At 40.8% G+C, this 25,366-nt stretch overlaps 1 protein-coding gene across 1 annotated transcript in view; it reads right to left on the bottom strand.

The window, feature by feature from the left end:
- Positions 1-25,366, bottom strand: part of ASXL3 (ASXL transcriptional regulator 3) — a gene marked incomplete at both ends in the record, with an annotated part of 124,716 nt that overhangs the window by 60,205 nt on the left and 39,145 nt on the right. The window contains 2 exons of the mRNA XM_081324831.1: positions 520-631; positions 1,699-1,807. Of these exons, the coding sequence (XP_081180957.1) occupies positions 520-631; positions 1,699-1,807 (221 nt within the window). The remainder of the gene's footprint in view (positions 1-519; positions 632-1,698; positions 1,808-25,366) is intronic.

The raw sequence follows: 25,366 nt of genomic DNA, 5'->3' as shown, positions 1-25,366 counted from the left end.
TCAATTTCAGCTTAGGCTAATATAGATGGAAAAGCAATCTGTAAATTAACAATGTTGTAAAATATTTAAAACAGATGAAAAGAAGTCTAGCAAACTTCATTTTTTAGAAGAATATAAACAGAATGCAATTCTGCATGCTATTTTAAAGTACCTATCTTTAATATTTAAAAGATATTTTCTGCAAATTCCAGTTCTTTTTACAACCCTAGAAACTGTATAATCCAAAACTCTTTCCCATGAGCCATCTGATATAAAGAACACCAAATAAACAATGCATCTGGTGCATGAAACTTAACAATTCAATTTTTAGATATTAAGATTTCCAAATCTATTAAAGAGATCTGGAATGAGAACTGAAATCTTTTATAATTTTTTAAAATAGGCCTTATTGGGGCCAGAAAATACGTACATGTATTTGCAAAGCATGACAAACGATCTAAAATAAAAATATATAACTTCCTCAACACATAAACACTCCATTAAGATCAAAGGATAAAAACAATAAAAATAATAGTTTACCTCCATTTTCTTCCCCATTGCTATTGTTAGTCTCAGCCATTTCAGTGCTGTCCAACTCAGATTCACAACTTAAATCCAATGTTCCATCTGCTGGGCATGTAGTGTCTTCCTTCTGTGTGTAAAGACATATGTCATCATGCTGCTTGTCACATTTCAAAAAAGAATGTGCTTCTTAGGAACGTTCTATAAATAAAATGTGATTCCTGACAAGTTCATGAATAAGGAAAAAGTCTCTCTCAAGACACACTACCTGTAAAGCCTTCTAGAAACTTAAATAAAAAATGCAGCTTATGAAATAAGTTGGTTTCTATGAATACTGATATGAAATAGTATTCATAGAAACCAACTTATTCCTTTAAAAAATCCAACCATTCAAAAAATGATGCAGAATAAAATCAAATACTTTTTTATGTTCTGCTTTTATTAGGTAGAACATAATTCTATAATTACATAACAAATTCCACAGTTCAAAATTTATGGAGCACCTACATTTTAAAAGTGGCCTTTGTGTGTGTGTGTGTGTGTATTTTCCCTGTAAAGCCTAACTATACCACACAAAAGAAAATCTAATCAAATGCAAAAGCTGCTTTTGAATTCTGGCAGTTAGTAGAAAATGGCCCATATTTCTATTTCTCAGAAAAAAGTGCTGCCTATTCCATTTGATTACTTCAAGAAAATGCCACATTCCATCAGTTTCAGAATAATGCCTCCTCCTTTCACTCACATATCACTATTACATTAAGGATTAAATAAATAGTTCTGCTCGTTCAGATAAAATCATTACTTGTACCACAGCTTTACATTTTCAGTTCCTTGTTAACTCTAGAATTGTCATTCATGATATAAATCTTTCTAAATGTTTCTTTCTCAAATACAATGCGAATATATTTGCTTATTTCTAAATAAACAAGTAAATCTTTGCTTATTTCTAAAGGGCAACATCTAAAATCTCAGCTAGAAAAAGAAAATAAAAGCCATGCCTATTCCTGAATTTTGTTTAACTTATAAAGTTTATCTCAATTGGAAATCATATTAAGTGCTATCTTCAAATGTTTCAAATACAATTTACCTCTGTTCCCAACCTAATGACGTCAATCTAATTTATTTATATGATTTGTTAATTCAATGCATAGATTTCACAGCGCTGGGTAATTTTGTTTCTAAAAATATGCAACTCACCTTGAGTGCGTAGAGTCCTGCCTTGCCAGGAATTTTGAAGAATGTCCCATCACCAACACGAGTGTTGGTATGAAGCATTGCATTCAGACAAGCTAATGGAGAAGTGCCACTGAAAAACAAAAATAAAGCTGGCTAAAATGGAGTGTTTCTCAGAACTTTCTTCCCTCTTCTTAAAACTCATGTTTCACTTAAAAAAAATCCTGAAAACCTCCCAACATCTACATTACAATAACAGGCCAGTTGAAACTTAATCATATGCATCTGCCCCTTCAGCTTCAGGCAAAAAGTCTGCAAATTATAATTATGCTATTTTCACACAGTAAACAGTTCAGCATTGAAAAAGAGCTAGAGTCCAAATATTTATGTGAAATTACTTTGCAAATAACACCATAATGTCTTATTTTTAGAATGTTATAGACAATGTGGCTGTTGCACATGAATGATCAAAATGGTACAAGTTCATGGGCAGCTGCATTCCATAGGATGGAGAGGCAACAAAAGAATGCTAAAAAAACTCCTGAACAGCCACATTTAAAATTGCAAGGGCTAGCTATGAACAAATATGGGCAGCATTGCTTTAACACAGCCAGTATAAACCATATATCTTGGTATAAGTAGAAAACAGTACAGTAATTTGAAGCCATTCTGTGATGGGCAACTTTCTTAAATATACTGGGAATTCTTTTGATTTCAAGGGATTCTGCTTGGAAGTGTAGGATCAATTGCAGTTTAAGAAATAATCCTAATATATATAGCAGTGCTGAAAAGTTTGTGAAACTTTTTGAATGTTCAATAGTTCTACATAAATATGATCTAAATCATGATCCGTTCTCCATCCAAGTCCTAAAACTAGAAGAGGTGAACCCAATTAAACAAGTCAAAAACATTCTATTGTATCTTTTGTGTAAAGAACACATGTTTTGGGAACTATTTGTTGAAGAACTTTAAGCATCATGACTACAATCATCCACAATTAATTAAATTAGTTAAAAAGAAGCACCAGATTGCAAGCTTTTCTCTTTATGCAACTTTTAATGAAACAATACAAATCTGAATGAATTTTAATCAACATAATTTAATTAAGTAATATCAATTGTAATTGTTACTTCAAATTATGATTATGTTGCATATTACAATAAAATTTTGCTTTAATGGATCATTCAGTGGGGGTGTTTGTTCATCCTGAACTTTTGTTAAATCTGAAAGTTTGTTTGCTTATTTATTTATTGTACATACCACCCATCTCACTGTCAATCAACTATAAAATGCAGTGATTTGGGTAATCTGCATAATTTATCATTCATGTAAATTTATGTCACTTGCATTATCAAATTATAAACTCATGTGACATAAATATAACAAAGTTTAATGAACATGTAAGAGCCATGTACTTCTTCGCATACAATGAACATGTCCATTATTTCAGGGGGATATCCCTACGGAAATTTCATTTGTTGCATTTGCTTCATTAAACCGAAGACTTATAACAGCAAAATAGGAGCCGATATCATATTGGAAGTGATCAATTTTAGAAAGGATTTTGGATAATATAGCTGTTAGCTGTTTTTGTTTCAAATATACTGGATAGAAACATTTTAAGGAAATGCCTGAATAAAATATTGGGAATACAAATGTAGATGAATGATGTTGCTAGGACGAAAGAGTCCGTATATGCATCAGGTGATTGCGCTGACTTACAACTGCAATTATGGGAGTTCCAATTGCCATCATTAGTGAATCCTTCTCCTGCCGGCTTCCCCTTTGATTTTACCTGTTGGAAACCAGCAATGAAAGGTACTAATGACATGAAAGCAGGATATTGAGGCTGTCATAATTGCAAGCCTTCTGCCACCAGAATCATGATTATGCGACTATGGGGATGCTACAATGGTCACAACTATGAAAAGTCTTTTTGTTAAGTGCCATCATAACTTTGAATGGTTGCTGAATGAGTCATTGAATTAAATGTGGACTACCTGTACATCTTTCATTTACTATTAGTGACTGATTGTCAGCCAACAGGAAACATGACCAGATGAGCCAATTCTACTATATTGTAAGGCTATATTAACAAAGCCTTGTGCATCTGTACAAAATCCCCACCATCTCTTTTATGGTCTCAGAGGTTAAGGAGCTTCCTTTCTGAGTTTCTTTTTCTCCCCATTATGCAGCTATGCCTTCTCTTAACCAGGCAGCAACTCTTCCCCCTTCTCCCAAGATCCTTCTTATGTCCCATTAGTCTGACTGACTTAATAGTGGAACTCAGAAGAAATGGCATTTCTTCTCCCATACATGTGTAATCTGTACTATAGTCCACAGAACTCCTCCCAAAAAACTGAGGTAGAATATTTACAAATCAGTAAGTAGAAACAAAAGAGTACCGTATATACTTGAGTATAAGCCGAATTTTTCAGCCCACTTTTCGGGCTGAAAAAATCCACTTCGGCTTATACTCCAGTGAACAAAAAAAAAGAACTGTCCCTTCATTCGGAACAGGCTGCTGAGAGAAGGGAGCGGCAGAGCCTTGCAGAGCTGGCGGCAGTCCAGCGTTGTTTCTCCCCCTCGTGCGTGCGTGTGTGTGTCAGACCCACGGGAATGGCTGGTAGGGAAGCGGCATTCCGGCATTCCCCCCCCTTCCTGTGTGTCGAGCCCACGGGGCTTGACACACAGAGAAACGCAAATGCCGGACTGCCGCCACCTTTACTAGCCATTCCTGCGGGTCTGACACACACACACACACACACACACACACACACACACGCACGAGGGGGAGAAACAACGCTGGACTGCCGCCACCTCTGCCAGCCCTGCAAGCCTCTGCCGCCCCGGCGTTGGTGGTCGAGCTCTTCGGAGCCGGCAGAGAATCTCCCGCAGGAGGAGGTCGCGGCTTTCTCTCTTGCTTCGGACTGCAAGGATTTAAACTCCAGGAACAAATCCCGATGGAAGTTTTTTTTAAAAAAATACTCCTCCGGGTCGGACAGGGGACCGAGGCTGAGGTCTAGGGGTAGTGGGGGGGGGGCTCGCGGACATAGATGGGCTCAAGTGGAAGCCAAGCAGCCCTCCCGAATCTGGGCTTCTGGACGGAGCAGCCGGTGGTGCGTTTCAAAAAGCAGAAAAGTTGGATTTTGAACATTTCAGCAGCGCATCTGCACCCGCTGCTTTTAGAAAGTACGAGGACCGGCAACTCCACTTCTCGGCTGATGCAGCGGGAGGCCCAGCCTCTCTTCAAACTCAGCGCCCGTGGCGGGGCTGGATCCGCCACCCGAAAGACTCTCGGGTGGCGCTTCCACGACGCAGTCGAAGCGCTTCGCTCCGCACACGGAAGGAAAAAGGTCGGCCCTCCAGCCGCGACCCGTCCGGCGGGCGCTCCTGCTTTGCAGCTCTCGACGTCGCTGCCAGGAAGCCTCCACAGTCGTGGAGGAGCGAAAGGCAGTGGCGGCACCTCCCCACGGCGGAGGCTCCCCGGCGTGTCCCTGCACCGGTCTCCCCCGCCGGCCGTGGGTCAAGCAGGCTACGCTTCCCCGGGCGCTGCAACGGCACCCGTTTTCCCCGGCGAGTTTTCCCTACCTGGCCCCTGCAGAATCGCGGCGGCGCCCCTGGAGAAACCTACCCTGAGGCTGCGGCCGATTTTTCCTTCTCCAGGCCTCTGCCACCCAGAGCGTTGTTTCTCCCCCTCGTGCGTGCGCGTGTGTGTGTGTGTCAGACAGAAACGGGCGGCAGAGGCTCGGAGAGGAGTTAGGGTACACCGGGACTCCCAGGCACGGACCCGGGTGTCCTTTTTCGCAGCTTGCCAAGCGGTCGGGAGCCGCGACTTGTTGCTTCTGCGCGACTCTTGGGAAGACGCAGAGGGTCCTCTGGCAAAAGCAGATGCGCCCTGGCCGGCCGGGCGCTTCTTTGCTTTCTTTTCCAATCCCCTCCCCCAAAATGTATTGTGGTCGGTATTTGGCGACCGAGTCCAGTGGCTTTTGCTGCTCCTGAGGAGGAGGAGGAGGAGGAGGAAGAGGAGGAGGACAGGTGAAAAGGCCGAGGCTTTGTTATGCGCTGGATGCTCTGGCTTCCCCCCCTCCCTGCCTGTACAACAGGTAGCGATGTCAGAAGCCGGGAAAAGCAGCGCGCCGAGTCCCGGTCGAGGCGACGCTTTTGTTCTCCTCGCCTGGATGCGCTTCCAAAAGTGAAAGGAAAGAGGCTTCACCCAAAACTTGCTTCCCGTTTTCCTCCCCCTCCCCCCTTTTCCCTTTCTCCCTCCTCCCAGCGCGGCGCTTTGAGTAGTAGCCCTTCCACTCCCCAGCTCCCATCCCGGGTTCTTGAAAGCCCCGGTTTTCGTCCTTGGGTACGGGAAGAGGACTCCCGGCGCCCACCCGGCCGAATTGCGAGGGGAGATCGTTCTCTGCGCCTGTCAAAGGGGACCCAAACAAAGAGGTGCATTTGCCGGAAATAACGATCGGAGGGATTCTCCTTGCCTCCTCTGCCTCCATGAAGATTTGTTTTTCTGGGAGGCTCACTTAGAGGGAAGTTTTGAACTGGAAGCCAGGGATGAGGCGAGAAACCAACAGCCTGCGTCCGTCTCTCTCTTTATGTATATTTCTGTATATATCTTATCTCGGGATCTAGACCTTTCGAAGGAGAAGGGGCGGCTGGAGTTCGTGAGTTGCTGTGGGACCCAAGGGTTGGGGGAAGAGAGATGGGAGGGAAAAGGGGAGAAACCTGCCGCTGGCTAGTTCTTTGTCTGGTCGGGGAGCCTGAACAAAAGAGGAAACTCGGTTGAACTCTTCATCTCCCTGTCTGCCTTATCTGGTCTTTCAAGAGGAGGGTATTCCTTTCACTTCTTGAACTTTCCCAAAGACTTGCAAACTTTTCCAACCATTACTTCCAAGGATCTTTGATTTTTATTTTTCCCCTTGCAACCTAGAGGAAAAGGAAGGTGAGCTGTTGATCTAAGTTTCTCTCTTCTTCCTTTGTAATTAAACTGGAAGTTTTACGTGTGGAAGGGGTAATCTGATTTTTCCTTCTCCAGGCCTCTGCCGCCCAGAGCGTTGTTTCTCCCCCTCGTGCGTGCGTGTGTGTGTGTGTGTGTGTGTCAGACAGAAACGGGCGGCAGAGGCCTGGAGAAGGAAAAATCGGCCGCAGCCTCGGGGTAGGCTTCTCCAGGGGCGCCGCCGCGATTCTGCAGGGGCCAGGTAGGGAAAACTCGCCGGGGAAAACGGGTGCCGTTGCAGCGCCCAGGGAAGCGTAGCCTGCTTGACCCACGGCCTCCCGCTGCATCAGCCGAGAAGTGGAGTTGCCGGTCCTCGTACTTTCTAAAAGCAGCGGGTGCAGATGCGCTGCTGAAATGTTCAAAATCCAACTTTTCTGCTTTTTGAAACGCACCACCGGCTGCTCCGTCCAGAAGCCCAGATTCGGGAGGGCTGCTTGGCTTCCACTTGAGCCCATCTATGTCCGCGAGCCCCCCCCCACTACCCCTAGACCTCAGCCTCGGTCCCCTGTCCAACCCGGAGGAGTATTTTTTTAAAAAAAAACTTCCATCGGGATTTGTTCCTGGAGTTTAAATCCTTGCAGTCCGAAGCAAGAGAGAAAGCCGCGACCTCCTCCTGCGGGAGATTCTCTGCCGGCTCCGAAGAGCTCGACCACCAACGCCGGGGCGGCAGAGGCTTGCAGGGCTGGCAGAGGTGGCGGCAGTCCAGCGTTGTTTCTCCCCCTCGTGCGTGTGTGTGTGTGTGTGTGTGTGTGTGTCAGACCCGCAGGAATGGCTAGTAAAGGTGGCGGCAGTCGGCATTTGTGTTTCTCTGTGTGTCAAGCCCCGTGGGCCCGACACACAGGAGGGGGGGGAACGCCGCTTCCTTACCAGCCATTCCCGCGGGTCTGACACACGCACGCATGCATGAGGGGGGGAAACGCCGGACTGCCGCCACCTCTACCAGCCGTTCCCGCAGGTCTCACACACACACACACGCACGAGGAGGGAAACAACGCTTGACTGCCGCCTCCCTAGCAGACCTTCCCTGCGGGATGTGCTGCCAGGAAGCCTGGCAGCCTGATGAGCGGGCCCTGCGAACCGCGGCCGAGCCAGCTCCGGGATGCTGCCAGAGTCAACGAGCGGCTCGTCGTGGCACAGAATATAGATATGTTGCTAAGAAGGGGCCAAGCTTATACTTATACTCAGCTTATACTCGAGTCAATAACTTTTTCCAGTTTTTTGGGGTAAAATTAGGGGTCTCGGCTTATACTCGAGTCGGTTTATACTCAAGTATATACGGTATTCCTAAAAGAAGCAAAATTTTCAAACACATTTCTGACTTAGCCTATCAAGACTCCCAAAGAAGTCAATATAATATTTAAAAATCAAGCTACCTCAAGCATAGCCTAGCAGTTTAACAAAGGAATGAATAATACACAGATTTCTCTAATAAATATCTAAATAGAATAAAAATTTGACATGCAATTACATGTCACATTTATTAGGACAAGATGAATTAACTTTACTCTATACACGAACAGAGACACATTATTTCATATCAAGTGAAACTAGAATTAATTATGAGGTTAGATCCTTGGGAATTGAAACAAATGCTTTCATGACTGAAAAGTGAATAAAATACATTGTTTTGATCTAAATGCCTTTAATATTTTCCTTACAGACTATATACTTGGTTGTCATGCATTCATCTTCTCTCCCTATTAACTATTTGTTTAAGAACCTTACTTCCCATCTGAATCATCAAACAGTCTTAGACTTAATTTTTAAAAATTGTTTAGATAAATAAAAAATTGTAATCAGTTGAATATAGGAGCGAAAACTCAGTGATGCTGTACCAATTGATAGCTGAAATTATTTCATCAGTTCAAACAAAATAATGCAACAAAAATATGCTGTATCGGATGGGAGATTTTGCAGAAAGTTGCAGAGAATAATAGGGCTAAGACTTCCAGATTTAAATGGCCACGCAGATTAAATGGCCAATCAATCAGACCTTGTAGTAGCAGTCAAGGACCAGAAGACAGCAAGTGGTGTTAGAAATAGCAGTGCAAGTGACAGCAACATCAGGAAGAAGTATGAGAAGTACCAGGGCCTGAAGTAGGAACAAGAGAGGATGTAGAAAGTAAAGGCCAACGTGGTTTCTGTGACTCTTAAGCTGAGAGTGTCTCCAACAGATGCCAAGAATATCAGAACTGTGTCCAGAAGAGTGAAGTGCGAGGAATAGTTAAGAAACTGTGCAAAACTCTCATACACCCAGGCCACTGGTAAAGAACCCAAGATTGAGGGAGCACATACCACTCAAACAGGGATTTTTATATCATATTTTTATACAATATAATATTCTAAGCATAAGAAAAGCAGAAACTAAAAATATAAAAGTACAAAGATGGATAATAATTGAATATAGACTGTTAAGGTAGAATTTATTTAATAAAGAGCAGGGGTCTCCAACCCCCGGTCCGTGGACTAGCACCGGTCTGCGGCATGCCAGCAACTGGGCCACACAAACAAGCAAAGTCCCATCCGTGAAATGCAGGCAGCATGCAAAACCAGGCCCCCTCCGATCCGTGGAAAAACCTTTCTCCATGGAACCAGCTTCTGTGCCCAAAAGGTTGCGGGCCACCGTTCAAAAGTTATTATATTCATTTTAGTCTTGAACTACCCCATAATTATATAAACAAATCAAATAGTAAAAAGATATTATTGAGACCAAATGTTGTATAGAAAAGCTCAAACCTTTGAATTTATGGCATAATATGGATATTCAGATCAATCTAGTTTATTTAAAAAGTGATTTCTCAAATAATGCCAAGATTCACTGTTATTCTATTCAAGGAAATAGGTATTGATGAAACATACTGATGAAAGGGAGCAGTGAATGGCCTTAGGAGAATTAATTCTTCATGTTCTGTTCCTCTATATATGCCAAGCCCTGACTTTTGGTTTTGAATTAAATGCTATTTTCACAAATCTTAGAACCATATTTGTTTTCACAGAGGTTGATTAGGAACCAGCATTTGAAATCATATGTAATTATTTTGTTTAACCTATTCAAATTCAGCCAATGAATTTAAAATAACATTGTCAATTATTTGAAATGGAAACCCTTGAGTATGTGACAGAAAATGTTTCTTCTATTATTTTCTTTCTATTTGTCAATTTCAGCACTAAGGCTTATATTTTGTCTCTCATAATCAATTGACACAGACAACATTTAACCTAACAGCTGTTAGACACAAGCAGCTTTATATTATACATATTTACAGTATAATATTTACCAGAAGAACAATATTTATCACACTTTGCCATTCTTATCAATATCAGGGTGTTTATGACATTATGATACCTTATCTGAAATATAAAAATCTATTTTAATTGTAAATTAGATGTGAACAGACTTACACAAAAGAAATAAAATCATCCTTTAAACTCTAAAATTCATTAATAAAACTCACTTTCTATAAAAAAGCACAATAGGCACAACTCCAAAACAAATAAACCAAAGAAGAAAACCCAAACAGAACAAAGCAAATACTGGTGGAACTATATTTGAGAATTTCCTAATCTTAAATATGCCACCATCTAATTTATTACCATTAAGTATTTTTCAAAACCTATTCTAATACCAAGTTCACTTCTTTTTAAATGGTAATAATGCTATATTGCAGCAAATGTACCATTAAATCTAAGGAGTTAATTCACACTTCCTTTTAGTAACAGAAGTTTACACTATTTTGTGCCATTGAGCACCCTCTGCTGGACTCTGCAGTCAAAATCAATCAACAGATTCAATAGATACAGGCTGCATAAAAGAATGTAAATTTATTTAAAAGCATTATTTATTTATTTATTTATTTATTTATTTATTTATTTTAATTCTATTTATATCCCGCCCTTCTCCGAAGACTCAGGGCGGCTATACAGAGGAATCTTCAATGCAGTACAATTTGTTTCTATGAGTTATGTGATAAAATATTGTAATGAAATCTAAGTTCAAACAGATTTATTTTTAGTATTATTCTTTAACTAAGCAGGGACGCGATGGCTCAGTGGGTTAGGACGCTGAGCTTGTCGATCAGAAGGTCGGCAGTTTGGCAGGTCGAATCCTGAGTGCCGCGTAGCAGAGTGAGTGCCTGTTACTCGTCCCAGCTTCTGCCAACCTAGCAGTTCGAAAGCACGTAAAAAGTGCAAGTAGAAAAATAGGGACCACTCCGGTGGGAAGGTAACAGCGTTCCGTGCGCCTTTGGCGTCTAGTCATGCCGGCCACATGACCACGGAGATGTCCTGGGACAAGCGCTGGCTCTTCAGCTTTGAAACGGAGATGAGCACCGGCCCCTAGAGTCGGAAACGACTAGCATGCATGTGCGGGGGAACCTTTACCTTTACCTTTTAACTAAGCAGCTATCTCAATATCATATCCAACATCTTGTTTTAAAGCACATAGTTTCTATGCATAGGAAATGCATAAGAAATCCTGGTTGAAGAAATTTGCTATCCTACCCAGTATAAATAACATTACTTAACCCTAGAGTCACATCAGTTCCAAGGCTTAAAGTGGCATTGCTCAATTTAATTGGAAATAGTTTTTCAGTGGGATTTACACCCAGGTAAGAATATATTGGATTGCAAAATTGAAAGCAGAGTTCTAAATTAACTTACTAGAAAGTTCCATGAACACAATAAAAAGTTTTATTCTCCCCAAGGCTCAAGTTTATACAATAAAAATGATTTCAAATTCCTTGTAGTGTTGAAATTTTATAATTTTGTTAGTGATCACAACAAAGGCATCATACTTGTTTATTAATTTTGAAAGCCCTGTTTTGATTAAACATGTTTGCATGATCCTACAATTTTCAGATATGATGACAAGCAGCAAACTGGATGGGTTCTATTATAGCAGTAATAGTCGTATTACCGGAAGATCAGGTTGAGGATACGCTATCCTGGAGAAAATCTATTTATGTGGTTGCTAAGAGGCTGACACTAATTTGACCACATATAATCAATCAATCAATCAATCAATCAATCAATCAATCCAATCACAATTTTCAGAAAACAATAGGAACAGTTGATTCTAGGACTGAATGGAAGTCTAAGTTATAGTAGTGAACTATTTGTGCATATCCACAAAAATAATGTATGCCAACAGTTAGATTCCCTAAATAATTAACCCTTAAATAGATTCCCTGAACAATTAAAATTCTCTAAATAGGTACATAACTCTCATTCTCAGTTATTAAAATTAGCCATTAAATTCATTAGAACTTTGTAGGCTTCTGTTCTTTAATGAAAATTCACATGCTGAAATAACTGCAACTTGGTCTTTTATATGATAATGTCCTTTTACTATTTCAATATCAGTTTCATTTCCATAAAAGATGGAGACTATGATAGAACATACAGTAGAAGCTGCTTTGAGGATTTTTCAGGATTAGGAAAATCACTGATTTTTAAAACACATGCATTAATATTTAAAGTATGAATTCTATTCATTTCTCTCATACTTAGCTCTCTGACATGTTTTTTTAATAATATGCTACTTTTTAGTGTTTTTTTTTTAAAAAACAGCCATATAAAAAAATCTGCTCAGAAAGCAAAAGCAAAATAAGTGAAAACAAGTATTGCCAATCTGAATTTAAGAGAACCCTTACACAAAAGAAATATGTTAATGTTTCCAGTCACATATAGCAATGTTTTTCAAACTATTTTTCCCTTTTATTGCTTAGAAAATCCTCAAAGAACATGAAATCAATATCTTCTGAATAACATCAATATCTAGCATTTTACTTCTCCACCTGAAATAACAACTATTAACTGACTTCTGAACACCAACTAAAAATATATACAAAAACTTTTGGTATCGTAGGGCACATCTGATGTTTTATAAGAATAATTTGCCAACTCAAAAAAATTCCTAGCAATGATGGGTGTGGCAAATTACCCAAAGTCAATATATTCAAAAGCCAACTGATAAAATTGTCCCCTGCCACTAATTTAAGCTCTAGGATATTTTCAACTCTAAGTGATCTTTATTTTTTTTCCTAGGCAGGCAAGCATATTTTCAAACAAAGCACCTTTCATCGTTTTTCTTTTTTAAGGTAATTTATGCATTTGAATAAAATTCTCAGAAATAAAGTTACATTTTGTGGAGTATTTGGTATTCTCTGAGCTTGGCTGTTTGCTTGCAGATGTTTCATGACCTGAACAGGTGACATCATCTGTGCTAGTGGGTGAGTGGTTTTGCTCCCTGTTTATATACTGTAACTTGTGCTGTCAGTTGTAGGAGAAGAGCTGGCAGAGCTGGGGGCGGCGGTGGTGGTGGTGAAGGTAAGCACATCATTAGCTTAGAGTTGTTGCATTCCCATAAGCACTCCAAGTCCAACCCCTCCTGAATTCTGTTGACTCATATCTGGCACTAATTTAGAGTTCAGTTTTAGTTGACCAGATTCTTGGTTGTAGGCTTGAATAAATCTTCTAACCTGCAACCTTATAAATGGTCCTGATTCTTTGCGCCTAACACCAATATTGGTGGGAGTGTGCTTTTCTTTTAGGTGGTTCCTTGATCAGAGTATTGTTTTCAGTTTGTTTGCTTGTTTAATCCCTGCTTATCAGGTGTAGATTGCTAGGAAGGATATGATCTGGTCTTTTTAGCTTTTTTATTGTCTCTTTTTAATAGTGTGTAAATGTGGTTTATTTCTATATGTCTATTGATGGCTGATTTGTATGAAAGGCAAATCAAACAAATGCCAAAGATATATCTTAGAAATAAAAATGAATATCAATCTGAAGAATGATACTTTGCTTTGCAAGAAGCTACTTCCTTTTAAATTTTGTTTAAAATGGAAATAATACAGTCAAATATATAAAGAATGGGCACAGGGCTTGCTGAGCAACAAGGGACTATCCAGTTATACAGTGATGCCTAAGATACCATGTTGGAGTCCCAGATTTAAACAATGTTTAACATGATTCCATTTCATTTCATTTCAGGTATTCAAGTCAGAAATGAATAACTGCTGAAATAATACTGAATAATAAATACTATGGCACGACACTATCGTCTTTCTTTTTTGTTTTCACAGACAAAACAAATCTTAGCTAATATATATATATGTCAACCTTTCACAGTTTCACAGAAATACAGCAACTCCCAGACTTCTTAGCTAGTGGACATGTTGGATGGGAATTCAGGGAGTTGTCATCACAACGCATTTAAGATTGCCAGGTGAGGAAAAGCTAATCTATGAAAAACAAGCACCAGCTTCTGTATGCATCAGTAACTTTCCATAATAAGCCCCAACAAATTGCTCTGTAGTTACAACTGTTTAATCTTCAGTATAAAACACCATGAAGCACCTTGCTTCAATTACCAGTGTACCTACATTTTATTGTGTCTTCCTTTTATCTCAGAAATGATTAGGCTGAATCAGGGACAATTTTGCAGACTGGCTGGGTCAAGACATTCTGCTGCCTAGAACAATCCTAATACTTCTGGATTATAGCCAGCACTTCAGTGCAACTGCCTCCTGGAGTCAATTGTTTTACTTTCCTGCATAGCTGCCATTTGAGTTTTACCAAACTCATCACCCCTTCATGGATTACTGCCTTGTCGTGGCGAAGGGGCTTGCGTAATTTGCGTAATTCAATGAAGCTATGAGCTATGCCGTGCAGGGCCACCCAAGACGGACAGGTCATAGCAGAGAGTTCTGACAAAACGTGATCCACTGGAGAAGGAAATGGCAAACCACTCCAGTATCTTTGCCATGAAAACCCTATGGACAGTACCAAAAGGCAAAACGATATGACGCTGGAAGATGAGCCCCTCAGGTCGGAAGGCGTCCAATATGCTACTGGGGAAGAGCAGAGGGCTAGTACTAGTAGCGCCAGAAAGAATGAAGCGACTGGGCCAAAGCCGAAAGGACGCTCAGCTGTGGATATGTCTGGTGGTGAAAGGAAAGTCCGATGCTGTAAAGATTTTTTCTCCATAGGAACCTGGAATGTAAGATCCATGAATCAAGGAAAACTGGACGTGGTCAAACAAGAGATGACAAGACTGAACATTGACATCTTAGGTATCAGCGAACTAAAATGGACAGGAATGGGTGAATTTAATTCAGATGACCATCAGGTATACTACTGTGGGCAAGAATCCTTCAGAAGAAATGGAGTAGCCTTCATAGTCAATAAAAGAGTAGGAAAAGCAATACTGGGATACAATCCTCAAAATGACAGAATGATCTCAGTTCGAATCCAAGGCAAACCATTCAATATCACAGTAGTCCAGGTCTATGCCCCAACCACCAGTGCTGAAGAGGATGAAATTGACCAGTTCTATGAAGCACTACAGCACCTTATAGAACTAACACCAAAAAATGATGTTCTTATCATCATGGGGGATTGGAATGCTAAAGTAGGAAGCCAAAAGATAACTGGAATAACAGGCAAGTTTGGCCTTGGAGTGCAAAATGAAGCAGGGCACAGGCTGATAGAATTCTGTCAAGAGAATACAATGGTCATAGCAAACACTCTTTTCCAACAACCCAAGAGACGGCTCTACACATGGACATCACCAGATGGTCAACACAGAAATCAGATTGACTATATGCTCTGCAGCCAAAGATGGAGAAGCTCTATACAGTCAGTAAAAACAAGACCAGGAGCTGACTGTGGCTCAGACCATGAGCTTCTCCTTGCAAAGTTTAGGCTTAAACTGAAGAAAGTAGGGAAAAGCACTAGGCCACTCAGGTATGAATTAAATCATATCCCTGTTGAATATACAGTAGAGGTGACAAATAGATTTAAGGAATTAGATCTGATAGACAGAGTGCCTGAAGAACTATGGACAGAGGTTCGCGACATTGTACAACAGGTAGCAACCAAAACCATCCCAAAGAAAAAGAAATGCAAGAAAGCGAAATGGCTGTCTGAGGAAGCTTTGCAAATAGCTGAGGAAAGGAGGGAAGCGAAAGGCAAGGGAGAAAAAGAAAGATACACCCAATTGAATGCAGAATTCCAGAGAATAGCTAGAAGAGATAAGAATGCCTTCTTAAATGAACAGTGCAAAGAAATAGAAGAAAATAATAGAATAGGGAGGACCAGAGATCTTTTCAAGAAAATTGGAGAAATGAAGGGAACGTTTAATGCAAAAATGGGCATGATAAAGGACCAAAATGGCAGGGACTTAACAGAGGCAGAAGAGATTAAGAAGAGGTGGCAAAATTACACAGAAGAACTATACAAGAATGAGCTTAACGTCCCTGATAATCACAATGAGGTGGTCACTGACCTCGAGCCAGACATCCTAGAATGTGAAGTGAAGTGGGCCTTAGAAAAGCTGAGCAACAACAAAGCTAGTGGAAGTGACAGTATTCCAGCTGAGCTATTCAAAATCTTAAAAGACAATGCAGTAAAAGTGCTACACTCAATTTGCCAGCAAATTTGGAAAACTCAACAATGGCCACAGGATTGGAAAAGATCAGTTTACATTCCAATTCCAAAGAAAGGCAGTGCCAAAGAATGTTCAAACTATCGCACCATTGCACTCATTTCTCATGCTAGTAAAGTCATGCTTAAAATCCTACAAGCTAGACTTCAGCAGTATGTGGATCGAGAACTACCAGAAGTGCAGGCAGGATTTCGAAGAGGCAGAGGAACTAGAGATCAAATTGCCAACACACGCTGGATCATGGAGAAAGCTAGGGAGTTCCAGAAAAACATCTACTTCTGCTTCATTGACTATGCTAAAGCCTTTGATTGTGTGGATCATAACAAACTGTGGCAAGTTCTTAAAGAGATGGGAGTACCAGACCATCTTATTTGTCTCTTGAGAAACCTATATGCGGGTCAAGAAGCAACAGTGAGAACTGGACACGGAACCACTGATTGGTTCAAAATTGGGAAAGGAGTCCGGCAAGGCTGTATACTGTCGCCCTGCCTATTTAACTTATATGCAGAGCACATCATGAGAAAGGCAGGGCTAGATGAATCAAAAGTTGGAATTAAGATTGCCGGAAGAAATATCAACAACCTAAGATACGCAGATGATACCACTCTAATGGCAGAAAGTGAAGAAGAACTAAAGAGCCTCTTGTTGCAGGTGAAGAAGGAGAGTGCAAAACTTGGGTTGAAACTTAACATTAAGAAAACCAAGATCATGGCATCTGGCCCTCTCAATTCCTGGCAAATAGATGGGGAAGAAATGGAGGTAGTGACAGATTTTATTTTCCTGGGCTCCAAGATCACTGCAGATGGGGACTGTAGCCAAGAAATTAAAAGACGCTTGCTCCTGGGGAGGAAAGCCATGGCAAATCTAGACAGCACACTAAAAAGCAGAGACATCACCCTGTCAACAAAAGTGCGTATAGTCAAGGCTATGGTCTTCCCAGTTGCAACGTATGGCAGTGAAAGTTGGACCATAAGAAAGGCTGAGCGCCAAAGAATTGAGGCCTTTGAACTGTGGTGCTGGAGAAGACTCCTGCGAGTCCCTTGGACCGCAAGGCGATCAAACCGGTCAGTCCTAGAGGAGATCAATCCTGACTGCTCTTTAGAAGGCCAGATCCTGAAGCTAAAACTCAAGTACTTTGGCCACCTAATGAGAAGGAAGGACTCACTGGAGAAGAGCCTAATGCTGGGAAAGATCGAGGGCAATAGAAGAAGGGGACGACAGAGAATGAGGTGGCTGGATGGAGTCACTGAAGCAGTAGGCGTGAGCTTAAATGGACTCCAGAAGATGGTAGAGGACAGGAAGGCCTGGAGGAATGTTGTCCATAGGGTCGCGATGGGTCGGACACGACTTCGCAGCTAACAACAACAACAACAAACTCATCACTGAAGAAAACAACCCATATTTCATATTTGTGTCTGAAAGCATTTCGTGATTACAGCAATGCTTTAGATCAGGACCCTCAAATGTGCTTTGTGGACTGCAAAATGACCTGCCCCCGGGTCATTTTTAGCAGCCCACAACAATGCTGGGCAGTAGGTCACAGGACATTTTGCTCAGTTACACAGTGGAAGGGCAGCTATTGGGGGTGGAGTGACAGCTTGCCAATCACAGCCAGGTCCTGGGAGGAAGGTGTGGATCTAAGTCAAGGCAAGTTAACTCATGCAGTTGCAATGTTCCTGGCTTAGCTGCAATGTTCCTGGCTTGCACTCTATCATGGCTGAGACTGGGATGGGTCTTCCTTACTGCAACCTTGAATGAACAGGTAGTTCCATTAATGGTCCAGAGGTATCTGGTATGTGGGGACCACTGGGCAGAGCAACGGTTTAAATTTATGACACTGGAGACTTTTGTGACAGTTTATGTGTATACGTATTGCAGACTTGCATCTTTCCATCTAGTAAGCTAATTCTCATGCAAGATTTATTTTGATGTGAGTTTCAGACCACTGATGGATACAAACTTGAATAAACTTGAAAAAAGCATGGTCTTACTGTTCCTTTTCTTAAAGTAAGTCATACAATCCTCCTAGGAATGTTAAAAGCCTGGACTTATTTCACAGGAATATTTATTCAAACATTGAGCCATAATTTATTTATATGGGCATACAATTTAGTGCTTCATTATTTTACCTAAATTTGATATAGAGCAGTATTTGTAGCACTGAATGTTTAGTTTCTGCATTACCTCATCTTTAAAACAAATAATGATAATATAGCCGCTTTCATTAAACAGAATGAAAAATATTTAACAAGCACAAATAGCTTCCTGGACTTATCCCCAAAACATCTCCTCTCCAAGCTAGTTTTTGATACAAGAGATTCATACAGACAAAGCACTTTGAAGTAGAGTTTGGGAAACATACTTCTGATCCACATTTTTATGCAAATTTACTAAATACAGGAACGGAAATTCAGTTGTACTCTAAATATTTATGTTTCTGAAATGTGAGATGCTATTCTCCAATAAAGTCATGTACAAAAATGTATACATTTGGAAAAAGTATATAGAACAATGCATATTTTAGTAAAAGAAATGCTTTCCTGTGTAAGAAAAAATATATATTAAGAAAAGCTCATTATAAAATATATATGAATATTTGTACTGATTTTTTTAAAAAGGCACTTATATGTAGTTACTATTTATTTACTGCATGGCCACCCATCTCACAGAGCATGACTCTGAGTGGCATACAAACAACCATAAAACAATTTTTAAGAAATTCAAAATGCACAAAAAATTAATTTTATTATAAAAAGCTAAGAGACAGCATCAGATTAACAATGGAACCACCTAATCAAATTACCTTTCACTTGTGATACCCAGGCCTGTTGACACAACCACGTTTTAGGGAACTGGAGAGATGGATCCAATGTCACCTCTGGGGAATGATGTCCCATGGGGAAGCAGGGGGTGGGGGGTGGGATGCCATAGCAGAAAGGGCTTGTAATGTATTGGGCCTTGTTTTACTGAGTGTACCATGTGGGGTTTGAATGCTGGAAGGTTGCTTAAGCAGGGAGCTGGCTAACAGCTCCCAGCTCCTCAGACAACCCGTCTCCAGCGCTGCCATTGGCTGCCTCTAGGGTGGCAATAGGTTGCTTTAAACCTATTGGCCGCCACCAGGGTATAAATAGCTGCATTCGCAGCCCTGTTCCCAGTTCAGTTCCTGCAAGTGAATAAAGAATCTTCCTGACTGAACTCACTCGCCTCGTCTCTTCTCTCAAGCAACAAACCCAGTACACAACACTGGCGATGAGGATGGGATCCTGCAGTATGGACAAGTTTCTGGATTTAAGGTAAACAGGCAAAAAACTAAAATATTGTCTAAAAATATGACTGCAGAACAAAAGGTAGTTCTAGAAAAATTAACAGGATTTGAAATAGTTAAAAAGATTAAATATTTGGGGGTATATCTTTCAGCTTCAAATGCTAAATTATATAAAAATAATTATAAATTGTTATGGTTAAAAATACAAAAAGAGTTAGATAGTTGGAGAAAATTACAATTGTCTTCACTGGGAAGAATTGCAGCAGTGAAAATGAATGTTTTACCAAAATTTTTATTTTTGTTTCAAATGATACCTATACTTAAAAAAGATTCAAATTTGGAGGAATGGCAGAAAGGTATTAATACATTTATTTGGGCAGGGAAAAGACCGAGAGTAAAACTTAAGATAATGCAAGATATACGTGAAAGAAGTGGTCTTAAAATGCCCAATTTTAAATTATATTATGAGGCTGCGGCTTTATCGTCAATTAGTAATTGGTTTAATTTAACAGAAGGAAGATTATTGAATATTGAGGGATGTGATTTATTATACGGCTGGCATGCATATTTATTGTATGATAAAAAGGTGGATAATGTTTTTAAGACACATATATTAAGGTACGCCCTGTTGCGAGTTTGGAAAAAATATCGATACAAGTTAAATTATAAAATACCACTTTGGGCAATACCTAAACATGCGGTAGAAAATATAAGTTTGGGATTTAAGCATGATGTGATTACATATAAAGATATTCTTAGACTAGAAAGGAATGTATGGCAATTAAAGCCATTTAATATTTTAAAAGAAGAAAAAATAGTACAAACTTGGTTTCAGTATGGCCAGATACAAGCTAGATGGAAAGAAGATCAGAAAATTGGCATTTCGACAACAGATGAAAATTTGGTAAAACAAATTAGAGATCAAAGTCAAGCGCATATAAGAAGGATATATAATGCATTGATAGAAATAGATTCAGAAACAGAACTTGTTAAAGATTGTATGATAAAATGGGCCCAGAATATTCAGGAGCCAATAACGATGGATACCTGGGGAAAAAATTTGGGTCAGGAATGTAAAATTTACTCAGGCACAAAATTTAAGAGAGAATTTTTATAAAATGTTTTATAGATGGCATTTAGATCCTAAAAAATTAGCATGTATGTATCCAAATTATCAGCCTAAATGTTGGAGGTGTGGTTGTGAGGATGCAATGTACTACCATATATGGTGGACTTGTAAAAAGGTTAAAGCTTTTTGGATTAAAATTTGGTGGAATATGCAGAAGATATTTAAGAAAAAGATAAGGTTTTCTCCACAGTTATTTCTGTTGGGTATTATTACAGATTGTACCGTTATAGAAACTAAATTGATGTTGAATTTAATAACGGCAGCAAGACTTTTGGTGTCGCAATACTGGAAGAAGGAGGAAATGCCTACTATAGAAGAGTGGACTTTAAAAGTTTCAAACTTGGCAGAAATGGCAAAAATTTCAGCATATTTGAAAGAACAATTGCAACAGAGATATATTTCGGAATGGAGAAGATGGATCGATTATGTTCAGAATAAATATGGGACTAAAAAATTTCATTTAGCATATGAATGAGTATTAGAATTATAAGATGTATTATTATTTAGTTATGTTTAAGTGGAGTTAAAGTGCGGTAGGATTTAAAGTGTAATTATAGATGGTTAGCATATTTTAGCTCAGGTTTGTTAGAGGCAATACCCTGTATTCAGCTCTGGGAAGTCGGGAGGGGGGGAGGGTGAGGGAGGGGAAGTTTGGGGGGGAAGGGGAGGGAGGGGAAGCTGGGGGGAGGGGGAGGGAAGGAGTTTATGCTTAAAATGTATTGTAAAACTTTTTAATAAAAAAAAACATTGTGGAGAATTTGTTCGCCCCGACACAGCTGGAGTCCATAACGTTCACAGACTTGAAGAAACGACTCGGCGACCATTTCCAGCCCAAGCTCTCAGTAATAGCTTGGCGGCACACATTCGAACAGAGGGTTCAGCAGCCGGGTGAATCAGCTTCCAAATTCATCGCGGCTTTGAGGCAGGCTGCACGCCTGTGCCATTTCTCCGATGTATAAGAGAGACTTCAGGACCAGCTCGTCTGTGGCCTCTGAAATTGAGAACTGCAACAGAAGCTTTTCGCCAAAGAGACTTTATCATTCCCAGACGCGTTGAAAGAGATTATGGCGGACAAAGCCACCAGCGGGGCCGTAAGAGCCATGCGGCCCGCCAAAAACACACAGCACGAGGAGGCTGTCCACCACGAGGACCCCGAACACGTGGAAGACTCCGACAGCAGCCAAGAAGTGGACAGGTTTCAACGGCACGACGACCAACCACCTCGCAGCGACAATCAACATGGGACAACTTACAAGGCAGGTCCCTTCCTTAGGTGCCCAGGTTGTGGTGGCCGCCACCAATGCATGGACAGCAGGTTTCGGACAGCCACATGCCGGGCCTGTGGGAAGACCAGCCACATCGCGTCCATCTGCAGAGGTAACCAGAAGGACCACCAATCGAACTGCCAATCGGACAGTCTGATCAGGAGAGGTACCGGGGCCCCAGGGCAATTTAGCATAGGTTTTTGCTCCAGCCGCCGCAGCGTTTGCCGCACGGGAGCTTGCCACCCCATTAAGCCAAAATTATGACTTCAGGTCGAGCTGCAAGGGGTCCTTTGCAAGATGGAACTGGACATGGGGTCAGCTGTGTCCATCATATCGCTTGATACATTCAGATTCGTCTGCAAACACAAAAAGAGATGGGCCAAGCTTAGGCTATCCGACATTATCCTGACCAATTTTCAGAATGCTAGAGTCGCTGTCAAGGGCGAGGCCACCTTGGCCGTGAAATTCAAGGGGTTTTCTGGGCACCTTGGCGTTGTCGTAGTAGAGCATCAGCAAATGAGCCTGATAGGGCTCAATTGGTTTGATGCATTAGGTATCCAAGTTACCGGTATCAACCAGACACAAGCTGCGAACTTAGTGTCAGTATGTGAGGAGTTCGCAGATGTTTTTGACACTAGCCTGGGAACGTACAAAGGCCCTCCGATAGCATTTAAACTTGATCCTGCTGTAATGCCTATCAGGATTAAGCCCCGTAGAGTGCCATTTGCTCTTAAACACAAAATAGATGCTGAATTGGACAAGCTAGTTGAACATGGGGTGCTACAACCCATAGATGGGGGTGAATGGAAAACCCCAATTGTCACACCACTAAAAGCCAACGGAGAGGTCAGGATTTGCGCTGACTACAAGTGCACAATTAATTGTGCACTTAAGCAGCACGCATACCCGGTGCCAGTCATGAGCCACATCCTGGCATCGCTGCAAGGGGGTACAGTTTTTGCAAAGTTAGATTTGGCACAGGCCTACCAACAGCTACCTGTGGATGAGGCCACAGCCGCAGCACAGACTATTGTAACACACAGAGGGGCGTTTAAAGTAAAACGCCTCCAATTCGGGGTTAGTGTAGCCCCTGGCATTTTTCAAAGCATTATGGAGCGTACGCTCGAGGGCATTCCGGGGGTCTGCCCGTACTTCGACCATGTGCTCATCGCCAGTGAGTTCACTGAGGTGCTCGCAAGGAGGCTCAAAGCCGTCCTTCAATGGCTCCGAGAAGCAGGCCTTAAACTTAAGAAAAACAATTGTAGTATAGGAATCCCTTCAACTGAGTTCTTGGGTTTCCGTATCGATGCCAATGGCATCCTCCCCGCCGAGTCCAAGCTGAAAGCCATTCAGCTGGCACCTAGCCCCAAGACAAAAGGCATTCCTAGGCCTCCAAACCCGTGCTATGAAGAGCTTTAAAAGTCACCTTCAGCATCTTGAATTGGATCCAGAAGCAAACTGGCAACCAATGCAGGAATTGGAACAGAGGTGTAATGGGCTCTAGGGGCACACATAAGTGCCCAAGCTGCTGCATTCTGTACTAGCTGAAGCTTCCAGATATTCTTCAAGGGCAGGCCCAAGTACCCAAGAAGCGTGCATTACAGAAGTCCACCCAGGAGATGAGCAGGTAATAATGACCATGAGCAGGGCTCCTCAATTCAGGAACAGTTGCAGCTGGCACAAAACATGAAGCTGTGCAAAGGCCCTCCTAGCTACCTACCATTTGCTCTTTGAGCAGGGGTCCAGGAAGGCCTCCAAGTTGCCCGCATTTGGTATCAAAGTGCAAAGATGGCATAGTCCCAGAATCAGTAGACCTCAAAGCCCAGAGCCACTGAGTCTTGCCAGAATTCAATTGAAGCTTATTATTTCCCATTCAGACCCCCACCAACTGCAGGCACAGGGATAAGATAGCATTGCTTAATTTGCCAGGGACAGAGATGTATAATTGAGTATCATCAGCATACTTTTTTAATTTCAAACATTTATATAGCCACCCATCTTACACCAAACTCTGGGTGCTAAACTATGACTGTTTTAAATCACCAGAATGAGTTCCAAACAGAAATTTGAACCTAGAATCAAGTACTAGTTCAATACTTTTTCAGTCAACCTATATGGTGGAGATGGAGAACAAGTTGCTCTCCAGATACAGATAGTTCGTGTTAAACAATGGTAATTGGGATTTGAGTTTCTGTCGCTAAGCAATGGCGTCATAAATCACAAGGTCACCTGACAGTGCTACTTACTGATAGCAGTTCCAGAAGTCTCCGGTTTACAGTTGTTAAAAAAATTACCACAGGTTATTTAATGAGGATCTCATGTAACTGTGACTTCTGACTTCCTGCTGGCTTCTTCATTGACTTTGCTTGTGAAAAGCCAGCAGGGAAGGTTGCAAATCGTGATCACATGACAGTAGGATGCTGCAATGATTGAAAATTTAGGCTGGCTACTAAGTGCCCAACTTGAGATCATGTGATTATGGGGGCACTGTGACTCCTGGAACTTCTAGGACCAGTCATAAGTACTGCTTATTAATTTGTCATAGGTTTAAATGGTCACTGAATTAGTGGTTATTAATCATGGACTGCTGGTATTATTCAGTGACCATTTCTAACTAACCATAAATAACCAACACAATTTAGGCCATTTTCAGTTTCTAGAGCAAAATGGAATATATACTTAACAAATATCTAAATAATACAATTTAGTTGTACTATTGCAATACAATTAAAATACAATCTATTATATAAAATATACAATAAATTTCAAGTCTTGGCTATATGCCCTAGTTTACTTCTAAGACAATTATGGTCTCCTGCTTGATATACAGCTGTTCTTTCTACTTGGCTTGGACAGGACTTTTTCTTGGATCAGTGACCCAAGCTTCATTTTCTCTTCCATTTCTTTTGAGGAATCATTCAAAGCAATTGCTGTTATGTGTTGGAACACTCATACAATAACCTTGAAAATACACCATCAGTTTTCAGGTCAGGTTGATTTGAGCCCTGCTGGGCTTGTCATGCCACAAGCCATATGAACAGACTCTGCATTTTTTTTGTTCCACAAATATATTAGCTTAGTCTGAAAATTAAATAAAATGTTAACTGGTGGACTGAATTGAATAAAGTTGATTTTATATGCAAGAATGAGATTTCTACATAATTCATTTAAAAATTACAGTAAGCATGGATAGTCATGGGCCCTCTTTGCTCCCAATAATATCCTGTGTAGAATTAAGAAAAAAATATTCTCAGCAAGTTTCTGCAATGCTTTCGCATTCCAAAATAAGCAAAGAGAGACTAAAGCAATTTAATCTCACAGCAAGAAAGGAAACCAGCTGTAAAAATCCAGAGCATAATATGAATATCCCTACTGGCAAGCTTTAAATATAACAAAAAAGTTGCATTTAAAGTGTCTCATTTTCACTGAATATTGCAAATGCATATAATCCATGTAGACAGTCTTTTGCTAAGAAGATACACATCCATTTTAAAAAATTATAATTCTACGAAAAATAGTTTGAAGACTGTCAAAACTTAAAACAGTGAGTTATTTTTTTTTCTTTGCAATATTACAGGGTCATAAAAAG

This window comes from Vipera berus (assembly GCF_964194415.1).
Source record: "Vipera berus genome assembly, chromosome: 3".
Taxonomy (NCBI): domain Eukaryota; kingdom Metazoa; phylum Chordata; class Lepidosauria; order Squamata; family Viperidae; genus Vipera; species Vipera berus.
This window is presented reverse-complemented; position numbering and strand designations above follow the sequence as displayed.